Consider the following 13,377-nt stretch of genomic DNA (forward strand, 5'->3'; position numbering starts at 1 on the left):
ACTCAATGTTATTTGAGTCATGTGTCTGACTTGTTGGGCACATTTCTGACTATATTCTAATTATTAGAATCTTCGTCTCCCATTCCAGGGGATCCCAAAAGCCCAAAAGAAGGCTTCTCATTCCAAAAACTACTACCACACCTATGTTTAAGATTTTGTCCACTGTGAAACCCACAGACGGAAAACTTCATGGCCGCACCAAATTTTTCCTCAAAAATTACTCGTTCGCCCATATTTTCTAAAATTATACTTTCATTTATATTTTGTTTTCGTTTCCTTTGTTTTCTCAGTCGGAGGAACTTTATGAAGTAAAATTTTCTCTAGGTTTACCTATGATTTTGTTTTTTTTCACCTGGAAGGAGTTTTGAGATTCAAGATCTGGTTTCACGTTTTTTTCTCCTTTTCAAGCCATCGTTTTCCAAGAAAAACTGAGACATGAGTGAAACTGTGAGATGAGTAAGATCGAGAACAACAGAGATAAATCAGATGGAATGGAATTTGAATTAGGGTTTGGTTTGAATCAATCGCTGAGCAACTGATGAATTTGGGAGGTCTAAGATGGTGATGAACACATGATGAAATAGAGATGGAAGATGAGATTTTGTTGCTGTGTTGTTGATTTAGAAGACATGGATTTAGAGCAGATTCGCAGATGGATGAGTTACTGCTATGAAGAAGGTTATGTGGATTGTATGGAAGATTCGAGTTGGATTTGTGGCTGATTGTGAAAGAATTACGGCTTCAGTTGTTTCCCCAAATCAGAATTGGGGTTTGTTGAATGAAGAAATTCAGGGTAAGAAGTGAGATGGTGATGTTGGTGGTCTGTTGAGATCAAGAAGAACAAATGGAGATGGAATTGATGCCTGCAGTGAGGTCGTAAACCAGTTGAAGGTTGGAGAGCTTCGAGTCCTTGAAGATCATTACATGTTTTTTGGTCGGACCTCATTGTGCCCAACTCTTCTTCTATTTCATTCCAAAATAGTGCCAATTCACGAAGATTTTTTTTTTCCTTTCAAATAAGCTCTCTCAGCATCTGTTGGGACTTGCAATTTCTGAAGACGATGTATCCATAATATCTTAAGGAAGTTCAGGTTTGCCAACTCTTCGATACCATTATTACATTCAGTCTCGTTCATGACTTTCTCCCGCACTGTGTAACTCAAACTCAATTCTTGCAACCAAACTAAGTTCCCAATACCCATTGGCGTTTTCATGTTGTGCCTGTAATAAAATTTTCTATTTTGTCCAATTCTTTACCTGCACAGGATGCTGACAGTCCAGCAGATTCACATACTCAAGGTTGTGGAGATTACTGCAGCCCTTTGGTAATGTCGTGATACCAATACCCCTTAGGTCAAGGGATCTTAGTTGTGTTAATGCTCCAAAATCTTTGTTGCGATGGAGGAATTGGTGGTGCTGTTAATGGGGCTGAGTTTTTGTCACTTACAAGTATGAGGTGATGTTGTTAGTGTTGCAGTCAAGCATGGAAGAATGCCTGAATTACATTAGATGTATGCGTAGGATTGTTACAGGGAAATGAAGCGAAGAAAAATGGCCTGAAATATGGCTAGAATCATCCAGAAACAGAGGAAACTCTGCTAAAATCGTCTCTCTGACGAGTTGACTCGTTACCGCCGATATCCGAGTGCGGGAGATTGTGAAGAGTTATTGGCTCGAGTTGATAAGAACTTCAAGTGGTATTTGGCTTGAATCTGTAGCTGACGAGAATGTTGCAGTCGAAGTTAGCCGTGAACCGACTAATTATATACAGATTTTGAGGGTTCTTGTATATTTCGAGATTAGGTTTTAATGACATTTCTCGATTTTAATATATATACAGCAACACATCAATCGTATCCGCTGGTAGGAAAGTTACGGATGTATTGGTGTTGGTCATAATGGTTGAATAATCCGTTATGCAGCTATGAAAATGGTTGCATAACCTGTTATGCATCTAAAAAATTTGTTGCATAACATGTTATTGCAGCTATTATTGTAGGTGCATGACAAGTTATGCAACCTTTTTTTTTGCATAACTTGTTATGCAGTCCTCATAACACGTTATGCAGCTACTTTTTTTGTTAGTATTGAAACCAATAAAAAAAAAGCCGCATAACTTGTCATGCACCTACAGTAATATTCGCATAACATGTTATGCAGTCGAGAAAATGGATGCATGAAGCATTATGCAACCATATTTTTGTAAGCACTGAATTAACAAAAATTGATGCATAATCTTTTATGCATCGAAGGAAATGGATGCATAACATGTTATGCATAAATTAATAGATGCATGAACCAAAATATGGTTGCATAACGTTTTATGCATCTTTTGTTATGTCTGTATAATGTGTTATGCATCGTTTTTTGTGGCTGCATAATGGTTATGTACCAAATTTTCGAAAATTTTGCTTAAAAGAACAATTGTCTCCGAATTTTTGCACAAAAAACTTAAATTTGGTATGTTTGTACTCGTTGTGTAGCTCTTTTAAAAAGCTTTCCAACGATAAAAAATTTGTAAAATTCCAAGGCACGGTTTTTTAGATATGTTATATCCAAGTTGAGTTACCAACTATACCCCTGAAAAATTAGGATGCATAACCCGTTATGCAGACGTTTTTCAAAATTTCATATCATATAATTACGGGTGTACTGTCACGGAATGTAAAAATAATTTTGGGCCTGACAATAAGAATATTATCTTTTTTTTGGACCTGCGCCTAACCTCGAAAGCCCAAAATAAAATTTAGCAGAAGGGTTCCAATTAAGCATTTCATTTCAGGTCATTGACACCAAAGCTCCACGAGCAGTGTCATCATGTTAGCATTTCCATAAAAAGTAGTATTTGACAATTTTCTTTTCGTGCATTTGTCCATCTTTTAGCTAAGGATGCAAATTGTACAGCATCAAGGTCTTATTCAGTTTCTGAAATCCAGATGTGGTTGCATACTCGAAACTTCATGTAATCCAGATTTGAAATTTGAATGAAATTTATCTTTCCTATTAAAAAAAAAAAAAGAGATGTATGAACCGAGTCAAATCTCGAATTCAAACATCAGAATAATGACAAATGATTGGACATACGAGGCAGATTCAGAATGCGAATTAAACCTAATCAAACAAGATGCGTACGTCTTGTTTATTGTTTCCGAAATTTAATATGAGCGCACAATCAAGTGTATGTTTATTGTTTGAGAAAACAAGATGAGTTTTCTTTCCGTACCATGCATAAAGCTTTTGTGTAAGTAATACCAAGGAACAAGAAAATATGTCTTGCTGCATCCATGAACCACAAAAGAAGACACAGCTGAAGACGGGAGAAAATTCTTCAGGAAAGAATTACATAAACGAAGTGGGCCGAGAGAGGCTATGCTTCGGCATGCCAAGGAGGGCTGAGTGACTACCCTGAAGAATTTAGGCGCCCTACACAAAGGTGCTGCTCATAAGTGCAGGGGTGTTTTTCTTTGTGGCCTGTGAAGAATTTTGTAGCTAAACAAGGATGTGATAAGAGGAAAAAATGATTATCACTCCAACTGTTCTATACAAAAGTAATGACGGTTATATCTTGTTGCCTACTCTTTAATTACACGTCGTAGTAATGACAGCTCATTTGAACTTGAGTTCTGCCCTGAGTTTTCTCATCTCTTTCCCTTGTTGCTGAATAAACAAAAACCAAACCGTTATTTAACCAATAAGAACTGTATGGCACTAGAAAGTTGTACACTCTAATATCATAACCTTAACTACCCTTTTCAGAAAACATAACTGAAAACAAAAGGTTGGTTAGCAGCCAGCAATAAAAGAAGAAAGTCTTCTGACCTTGTATAGCTCCTTCCAATACTTGTCTGCCCTAGTTTGCAGTAGACACCATTCTAAAGCCATCTCATATTCAACTGTGTTGGGCTGAGAACAATGTGACGTCGATACTGCTTTTTTCTAGACAGTAATGCGAAAGAAAATGTAAGGAAAAAGAATTTAAGAAGTTAGAGATCAAAGTCAAAACATGAAGAAACATGGGATGATTAACATACTATATCCTCTCGCTGAGTTTGTAATTTTATTTTTTCAATGAAGAGATGGCCCACTAACGTTGATGCTTTCCCACGCTTGGGCGGATGTCCTCGACTTGCAACAAGAGGTCTGTAAACAAAATAATACCAAAAAATGAGAAGCAGAAACATGTCAGGAAACTGTAGGTGGATCCTAAGGTTTAAAAGTCCACTGATTTATTTTGCTAAGAATTTTTTAAACGTTAATCAGGTGACCAGGATTAAGGCTTGCGCCCATTCGGATCAACTAGGGTGTGGAAAGCTGGCCTAATAGTAAAAACGCAAGGGCAAGCAGTTCTATGTCCTCAGGCCCTGGACCAGTTCATGTCTAAGAAAAATGCAATGTGAAACTGATGGCATCTGCCTCGTAATAGCAAAATGTGTGTATATGTCAAGGTTGCCGCGTAAATACCTCCCATTTGGTAGCATTAGGCAACCGGCATCCAGCTTTTCCATTGCAAGTTCTGCAGCATCTCGTGTCTTAAAGATAACATATGCTCGACCTAGGACATGCCATTCCACAATCAGTTAATTTTGTACCAATCAACGAAAATGATAATTTCAGAATGCCACCTAGACAAACTAAAGCTAAAGATTCGAAGACTAATAGTCCTCAAAGGGAATAAAACACACGTAATAAGCTCAGTAAATAGAAACAAGTGACTTGTAGGGGTTGCTTCGTGAAATACCAGAGTGTGGGCTAGAAATTGCAGTCTGCGCAACAACCTTAGCTGTACAATTTTCTTGAAAACCATGCCAGATTACATCCTGAAATATATTGCACAGCCATTGAGCTTAAAACTTTCGACATGATGGAACCACTTACACATGCACGCAAGTAAATACAAAACTATCATATCGATGGAAGAGTCTTACCTCTACTTCAGCAGAAGTGTATGATGGATCCAGATTTTCAAGCAAGACGAGTGTTCCTTGATCATGCGCTGTCTCCATTCTTTCCTCCCAAGGCTAATATGAAACAGGAACAACACGTGATAAAATAAGGTATATGTCTGCATACATCTAACCCCCAAAATCTCAATCAGGTATCATCTTTACACAAGTTGCGGTCTCACTTCCTAACCAGTGTGAAATCCCAGACCCTCAAAACTAAATCACCAAAGAAGTAAAAGAGAGGAAGGGAGGACTGTCTGGACTTGCAAAGAACTTGAAATAGTTACAAGATATCAATGGCCTCATTTATTTTATGATGGATTACTGTTAGTCAATGTCAAACTTCATAGTGGTCTCCCAAATATCTATTTGAACAATTTTCCATTCCCCTGGGTGCATAAGTTGTATATCAATTATTATAGTGAAACAAAGCTTTTTCTCATAGTATATCACACTTGAGATAGCCATAAATTTGTTTGGGATGCATAACCAGCACGTACAACTAACTGAAACCTGTCATGGCACTCTATGTGGACGGGAAAAGTGCAGGGTAGTCACAGCTATGGTATCTCTACAGTAGATGACTCAAAAAAACGGAAAACCCTACAGAATAAAACGGAAGACACAACTCAAAAAAGCTTGAAACACTAAGTAGATGACTCATTTGGATCTAAAATTGGTCAAAGTACTTCGATCCAACAAAGAATATTAATATTAAACATGTGCCCCTTAAAACCAGGGATCACACTAACAAAACACCACAGCGGAGCGATTATTTAAGTTGATATATTTTTGTTCCGAAATAGTATAAATGAAGAATAAACAATAAACTTATAAAAATGAACTTACAAGTCCCTTGAACCATTTGCTTCGGTCCTGCATCAATGCACAAAACATGAAAAACATTCAAGTAAGTCAAGTGTGCATAATAACAACACATCAAGACAAGTTGCTTTCGGTATCTGAATTTCTTTCAAGCAAAATAGGGATGTCCAGTTTTACACTTACAGTTTGTGGCCTTCTCCCCACTTCCACTGTTTGGTCATCGGTATTGGTTTCCTTTTCTGTACAACGAGAAACTGCTGGTTTGGAAGGATTTCCATTTGAAAGTTTCCGCTTTTTCTTCTCGCCTGGCTTGACATCAGTAAGAGTGGCCTTCTCCTGCACATGAGAATCCACAACAGCTTTTGACGTACTCATATCTTCAAGAGCACTTACAGTTTCTGGCCTTTTGCCCACTTCCACTGTTTGGTCATCAGTATTGGTTTCCTTTTCTGTACAACGAGAAACTGCTGGTTTAGAAGGATTCCCATTTGAAAGTCTGTGTCTCTTCTTCTCACCTGCCTTGACATCAGTAAGAGTGGCCTTCTCCTGCATATGAGAATCCACAACAGATTTTGACGTACTCGTATCTTCAAGAGCACTTACAGTTTCTGGCCTTTTGCCCACTTCCACTGTTTGGTCATCAGTATTGGTTTCCTTTTCTGTACAACGAGAAACTGCTGGTTTAGAAGGATTCCCATTTGAAAGTTTGCGTTTCTTCTTCTCACCTGGCTTGACATCCTTGAGAGTGGCCTTCTCCTGCACATGAGAATCCACAACAACTTTTGACGTACTCACATCTTCAAGAGCACTGCCCATAGTCCCTGAAACCCCCACAACATCGTCCTCATCAGAGTCTACAAGTATAATACATTCTTGTACACCAGCCATCTTTTCCTTCAAAACTACTGATGGAGTAGAAATTGTAGGATGTGGTTCATTAGATGACTTGATAGAATTACCATCCTTACCATTCTTGAAAGGCTGTACAATAGCTTTATTCTTGTCCTTGTTGAATGATGACAGCGAGGAAACTGTAGGCTGTGTTTCCTTGGATGATTTAACAAGATTATCAACCCTAGTTTCCTTAGAAGTCTGTGCATCATCCTTATTTTTATCTTTGTTGAATGATGATGGACTGGAGATTTTAGGTTGCGGTTCATAAGATGATTTGATAGAGTTAACATCCTTACCATTCTTGGAAGGTTGTACAGTAGCCTCATTTTTACCCTTGTTGAGTGATGACAGCGAGGAAATTGTAGGTTGTGGTTCCTTAGATGATTTAACAGGATTATCAAGCCCGGTTGCCTTAGAAGTCTGGACAGCATCCTTATTTTTCTCTTTGCTGAATGATGATGGGCTGGAGATTTTAGGTTGTGGTTCCTTCACTGTTTTAGCGGAATGGCCATCCCTAGCTTTTTCCAAGGGTTTTTCGGTGGGCTTATCCTTACCCTTGCTGAGTGATAATGGATTGGAGAGTGTAGACTGTTGTTCTTCAGTTGATTTATCTGGACTACCAATCCTAGCTTTCTTGGAAGGCTGTTCCCTGGGCTCATCCTTGCCCTTGCTGACTGACGATGAATTGGACACTGTAGTTTGTGTTTCCCTAGGTAATTTATCCAAATTATCAGCACCATCTTTCTTTGAAATCTGTGGACTAGCCTCTTTCTTATTCTTGCTGAGTGATAAAGACTTGGAGATCTTGGGGTGTGGTTTCTTAGACGATTTAACCGAACTATCAACCCTAGCTTTCTTAGAAGGCCTGTCAGCTTCATCTGAACTATTGACAGGTTTCAGGTTGCCTTTTTCCTGAACCAAAGTAGTGGATGTATCATCAACTTTACCATCACGCTCACTCCGCTTTAGCAACAGTTGCTCAAGCTTAATTTGAGCTTCCTTTCGACCTAATACATTATCCTGCTTATCAAGAATAATTGCAGCTTCATTAGGAGCAACAGTTTCACAAGGCAGAGAACTATGTATAACCCCTGGAGCCACCAACTGCTCATTTTCCACTCTCACTGAACTATCAGGGTTATCAAGTCTCGCCGAATTATCAAGCTTTTCGCATACTGCTGGATTTCCAGGCAGATCTTGTGCATTTAACTTCACTGGTGGTCTTGAAACATCGTCACTTCCACCTATCTTCCCACTTTCTTCAGTCTTTCCACTGCCAAGTTTGAAGATATTGCCTGGTTCCTTACCACCGGTGCGATTATATATGAATTTAACTGCCACACAAAATCGAAGCAAATGATACTGAGAAAAGCATAACAAAAGTCCCATCAAAGATATCCCTTGAAATGGAACATGTTACATGAAAAGAAGTCAATGTACCTTCAACTGAAGCTATTTTCTCATCTATTTCATCTGATATCTTAAATGTGTCAACGTTAAATGTGCGGTAGAAGATGTAATCAGCTGCTTTCATCTCTTCCTCAGAAGGCTGTGGGTTTTTGACGTCCTTTGACGTGCAGATAACATTGCATTTGCCAGCGATCACCTCCTGATTTTGCAGGTCGAGTATTTGAAAAGGAAAATCATATAACAAATTTGAACAAACAACCAACCAACAGAACAAAACCAACAAGAGTAGAAGCACTTCAGCTAGAAATCAATAGATACATCCAAGAAAATTCAAAATGTCAACCAAGAATTGAGATTACCAGAGGATTAATATTGGTAAGCCCACGAGAATCTTGTTTACCAGACGCCAAAAACAGTTCATTCTCGGGCACCTCTTCATCGCCAATATAATTGACAACTTCAATAGGGCGAAAAAACCATAAGACCTTAACTTTCTTCAAGTTTCCTGGTTGTTCCCAAATTTTTATAAGTTTACCAATATAAGGCCCGGGCTCACCATCTTTATACATATATACGCAATCATAAAGAGAATACTCCTCGCTGTCAAAAACAAATGAATCATAAAATTGAACCTCTTTCCTTCTTCCACCAATCCCTCTCTTTTTCAACCATTTAAATTCCAAATTCTCTTCTTCTTTCGTATCAGGCATAATTGCAATTCACAGAAAAAGTTCACCAGGATCAATCTAGATGATGATTAAACGCAACTGAAACAAAAATCACAAAATTCATTCAGAAACCCATAAAAATCTCTAGTTTAAATGTCATGGGCAGTCATCAATTAATCAAATTACGAACATAAAAATAAAGAAAAAGACAATTAATATCTTTATCCCAAAATTCAATATTAGAATACCAAAACAAGAATTTCCCAAACATGCATTCAAATCTTTTAACTTTGTTAAAAACCCTAATTTCCTAAAATGAGATGAAAGATATCAAAAAGGATAAAGTGTTTATATATCCTTATGAAAATCAAAAACCCCAAAAAAAGAATGAAATCAGAGTATCCTAGACATATAAAGAAGATTCTAAACATACCAAAAATGTGGCGATAATGCCAAAGGTGATGCTTACAGTTAAAGAAAAAAGGAGAGATTTTTAATCCCCCCCAAACCCTTACTGTATTTGGATAGAATCGGTTTCTGCCCCAAAACCCTAGCTTTTTAATATCTTCTTCTGTCTTCTATCTTGTTTCGGAGTCGCTTTTACTACTCCCAGGCCCCAGAGAGTCAGGAGGAAGGAACTTCAGCTGAAAATTAGAAGAATCTATGAAACAGTGACAGTGTTTGGGGGTGTCAGTCAGAGGTGTTCGCCAACAAGGGTATTTAAACTGACTTCTCTACTTGCTCTTTCAGTTGCCAACAGCTTCCGAACATCGGAATACAGAAATTTCCCAATTTGTACAAAAATGCACGTGTGGTTAGCACGTGCTGATTTGGTTTGAAGGGGTATTATTGGAATTGTTTGTCGAAAGAAAAAAGAAGCCTCTCTGTAGGGAGAGAGCTCTTTGAAGCCTCTGGTGGGTTTGGGTAAAGAGTTGCCAAAACCCTGAAACTGTGGACCATCTGTTTGTCCACTGTGAGTCTGACTCTGCCCAAGCATTGCAGTTTATGAGACACTTGATTGCAGCAGAAACTTACAAATGACTCAGGGTGAAGCCTATTTGTATTGCCAAAAAAGAAAACGACACTGCCAATGCAACCGAATATGAGTAGGCTAAAGTGGGCTACATATGCACAGGAAAAAAGAACAATTTTCAGATATTTTCATAGCAAAAATCCTTCCAGAGTAAAAGTGACACAGTAACATTTATACTCTATTGGAGGAGTTAGTAACCAGTCATGATAAAAATGCATGTACTAAGAACCCAGAAAGTAGTGCAGGCAGATGCAGATAAATCTGTGATCTGTCACCACCATTCTCAGATGCACAAGTTTCCCTGTAAAAATATTTACCAACTTCAAGTTTGTGTTGCAAGATGCAGTGACTCAAGCAGTCGAACAACTCGAACCCAACAGGTCAAAAGTTATCAGGATATACTATATCTGACAATGAACACTTACAATTTTCTACTAGTGAACAAAAACCTTGTTTCTCGGAGTTCTGCAGAAACTCTGATGCTCAAGGTTTTTTGCTGTGCAGTTCACAATTAGGAATCAGACATCAAAATAGTGACAAGAAAAGTCTGAAAACAGAATTTACATTGAGAAAGCTTAACCTGAGAGGATTCATATTCATGGCTACTTCAGCTTTTTTCCCACCAAACGTTTCCGAGAAAGTGACAGTCTAGACCTTTTAACGCCCTTACCTTCCTCTTCACTGTCTTCACTGTCCAACACTACCACTGCTTCGGCATCAGGAAGATCCTCTTTTCGTTGCTTCTTGGACACTGTTTTCTTTACACTGTCTTGGTGAAGTTGTTCATTACCACGTTTTCTAGTACGTGGTTTTGGGGACTTCGCTGAAGAACTAATAGAAAGGCTTTTAGAGTCTGTGGATGATGAATTCTGATTTGGAGGTATATTCTCCTTATTATCAAAGTTGTCCCTCCTGGTTAGGCCTGACATTCCAAGAGAAAGTTTTCGACCAAATCGACGTTGTTCTCTTTGACTACTTGTTCCACTTTTAGTTCCTGATCCTCCACCATGATCTTGATAAGTCTGTTGTTCTTCAAATTCGTCAGATGTTGGCATTAAGGTATTGGATGAATTTGTATCTAGGCTTCCCAGTGTAGTCCTGTGGCTGTTCGATAACAAATCTTCTATGCCATCAGCATTTGAGTACTGAGGAGAACTGGAAACTTCAACAGGCAACATTTTTTTGAGCGCACGCTGCTTCTTATTACTGCTCACATTAGCGGGTGCATCTTCAATTTTACTTTCAAAACCTTGCTCAGGTTGCTGTTCAACATGGTCAGTTACCTGCGGCCAATGAGATTTCGTGGGAGGATTGGAAGGGATTTCAGAGTGAGAAAGAGATGAATCGCGATGGAATGCTGTACTCTCCTTAACATCATCATCCTTACTCTTTGGGCGACCTAACGACTCCATTGACAACTTCCGCTTAGTGACAGAGAGCTTCTGTGAACTCCCAATAATGCTGGGATGTACTTGATGAGATGGTTGTTCAAGATGATTATCATCCTGCCCCACAGCCAACAATTTGGATGAACTGACACTTGAAAGACTTTGAGACAGCGAGAGGGATAGCTTGTGCTTATGTTGTACATTTACTTTGTCGTCACTATTACTAACCTGAGGTGCAACCGATGTTTCCAAGGACAACTTCCTCCTGACCCCTAATGTCTTACAACTTGTTTTCTTCTCATTCTCTATGTTTCTGGCGTCATTTTCTACACTTCTAGAATCTAGGTTCACTCCTTCAGTTCCAATCTGCATCAAAGGGGTGATAAAAAAGACAGCCAAGTCAATCATTGCAGTGATAAGTACTATAAACAGATATGGTTAGGGTTGCTCATTACCATGCTTGGGTTATCTTTAGGAGTGTTTCTTCCACCGCTACTACCTCCAATTACCCCGCCCGCCTTTGCATATCTTTCGGTCATGGAGCGTGCCTTCTGGTCAAAAATTTGTCTATTGTACTTGTACTCTCTGCTCTGCAATGAACAAACATAAACCAACTCATAAAGCACTCAAGAAGAATTCATTCAAAGAATAAAAATGAACCATAGTGGCGATAATAGTTGTATACTTACTGCTTCGCACATTAGGCCATCATCAGGATTAGGCTCACTCAGTAGCAACCTTATGCTAGTTATTACAGTATAAATGTTCAAAGATGGCTGCCATGCACCCTGCACATCAAATATTCAACTTCATAGCAAGTCTTTTAACTTATCAAAAACAGCTATTTTACCAAAACTTTTACAGTATTACCCTTAGACAAACTCCTGCCCTATCAAAAACTTCCACTGTATAGCTTACTCATGCTTGACACAGTACATCACTTCTAATGCTGCTGAATGAGATTATTGGCGAATAACATGGTATACTTCTAAAAAGGCATTTTCATTCCTATTCCACTGACAAAAAACCTTAGCTGTTCCATGTGGGGCTTGGTGGCATGACAGCATGACATCCCTTAGTATCTAATTTCCCAGCTCTCAGTGCCTCTTTCCAGTCAGTGGAGAGTAAGCTTTTAATGGAGAATGTAAACAAGGTTCTGACATCGAAACTTAATATTTGGACTGGAAGAGCTTGCCACAGTCCACCCAATAACAGGACACACGGTGTTTTGGATCCCAACTCCTAGTAGACTCCAAGATCTGCTAATGTGATCCTAAATGAAGTCTTAATAGCAGGTTTTTCCATAGAAATGATTAAATACAACATCAATTCAATTGATTCATCACACGTACTCATTAGAAATTACATAGTTTATGGTCCTACAAAGAAGAACCCCACTGTGACTTCGAAACTTTATATTTGGACTGGAAGAGCTTGCCACAGTCCATCCAATAACAGGACACACAGAGTTTTGGATCCCCACTCCTAGTATAATCCGAGATCTGCTGCGTGATCCTAAATGAAGTCTTAATAGCAGGTTTTAACATTGAAATGTTTAAATTCAACATCAATTCAATTGGTCCGTCACACATGCTCATTAGAAACTAAAATTTAGTTACACAGTTAATGGTCCTACAAAGAACCCCACTGTGACTTTGTGTTCGAGAACGAATTCGCCATTATGATCTTTGATTTTTTGTAAATCAACTCATAGTTTTTTGCTTTCCAACCACTAAATTTGGTTGGAATCGACGTTCTACAACATGCCTAGTACTTTAAATGGATGAATTAGAAACACTACTAGTCTACAAGTCTACACTTTATGTGTGCATAAAGGTAAAAGGCAGAAATTTTAGAGCTAGAAGAACCAATAAGATTCAATTTTTTCTGAGAATCAGTTCATTTGTGTTACCTTGGGAGGAAGATTAAGAATATCGAGACAAATCCGTCCTCCATTATCGATATTAGGGTGATAAATTGGAGTCAAAAATGTCACATTTGGTGGTTGAAATGGATATCTACAATCAAAATCAACAAATTCTATAAAGAACCCAAACAAGAAAAAGCAAAACCCACTCAAAAAAAACACAAAGAATTGAACAAACCGATCTGGTATTTGAATCTGGATACTAAAAACCCCTTTTGCATATACACTTCCTTCAGGCCCTTCCATCACTGTACACACAAAAAAAAAAAAAAAAAAAAAAAAAAAAAAA

General features: G+C 38.4%; 2 protein-coding genes and 1 long non-coding RNA gene across 9 annotated transcripts in view; 1 reads left to right on the forward strand and 2 right to left on the reverse strand.

Moving 5' to 3' along the window:
• The first annotated feature begins 210 nt into the window (after window positions 1-210).
• Window positions 211-1,851, forward strand: LOC113303767. The gene is made up of 2 exons (XR_003337757.1): window positions 211-1,091; window positions 1,266-1,851. It is a non-coding gene; the product is annotated as an uncharacterized LOC113303767 (long non-coding RNA).
• A 1,651-nt stretch (window positions 1,852-3,502) lies between these two features.
• On the reverse strand, window positions 3,503-10,440 carry LOC113303768 (protein ANTI-SILENCING 1-like). Of its 5 annotated transcripts, XM_026552848.1 has the most exons (12): window positions 9,174-9,657; window positions 8,432-8,839; window positions 8,103-8,271; window positions 6,737-7,996; window positions 5,952-6,589; window positions 5,793-5,819; window positions 4,926-5,018; window positions 4,739-4,817; window positions 4,462-4,552; window positions 4,032-4,140; window positions 3,820-3,936; window positions 3,503-3,657 (listed from the first exon to the last, which is right to left on the reverse strand). In XM_026552848.1, the coding sequence occupies exons 2-12, from the start codon at window positions 8,780-8,782 to the stop codon at window positions 3,607-3,609; spliced, it is 2,985 nt and encodes a 994-aa protein (XP_026408633.1). In that variant the 5' UTR covers window positions 8,783-8,839; window positions 9,174-9,657; the 3' UTR covers window positions 3,503-3,606. The 5 variants fall into 5 exon arrangements, with proteins under 5 accessions (XP_026408633.1, XP_026408632.1, XP_026408630.1 ...); XM_026552847.1 differs by lacking the exon at window positions 9,174-9,657 and adding an exon at window positions 10,354-10,440 and having other exon boundaries at window positions 5,952-7,996; XM_026552845.1 differs by having other exon boundaries at window positions 5,952-7,996; window positions 9,256-9,656.
• The window catches only part of LOC113303770 (serine-rich adhesin for platelets-like), a 4,843-nt gene continuing 1,615 nt past the window's right edge, over window positions 10,150-13,377 (reverse strand). For 2 of the 3 annotated variants that reach the window (XM_026552849.1, XM_026552850.1), the window contains 5 exons: window positions 13,267-13,336; window positions 13,074-13,179; window positions 11,851-11,949; window positions 11,617-11,751; window positions 10,150-11,527 (listed from right to left, as the gene is read on the reverse strand). In XM_026552849.1, coding sequence (XP_026408634.1) covers window positions 10,376-11,527; window positions 11,617-11,751; window positions 11,851-11,949; window positions 13,074-13,179; window positions 13,267-13,336 — 1,562 coding nt within the window. In that variant the 3' untranslated portion in view covers window positions 10,150-10,375. The remainder of the gene's footprint in view (window positions 11,528-11,616; window positions 11,752-11,850; window positions 11,950-13,073; window positions 13,180-13,266; window positions 13,337-13,377) is intronic. The other variant, XM_026552851.1, reaches the window with a different exon arrangement.

The sequence above is a fragment of the Papaver somniferum genome, chromosome 8, assembly GCF_003573695.1.
Source record: "Papaver somniferum cultivar HN1 chromosome 8, ASM357369v1, whole genome shotgun sequence".
Classification (NCBI taxonomy): domain Eukaryota; kingdom Viridiplantae; phylum Streptophyta; class Magnoliopsida; order Ranunculales; family Papaveraceae; genus Papaver; species Papaver somniferum.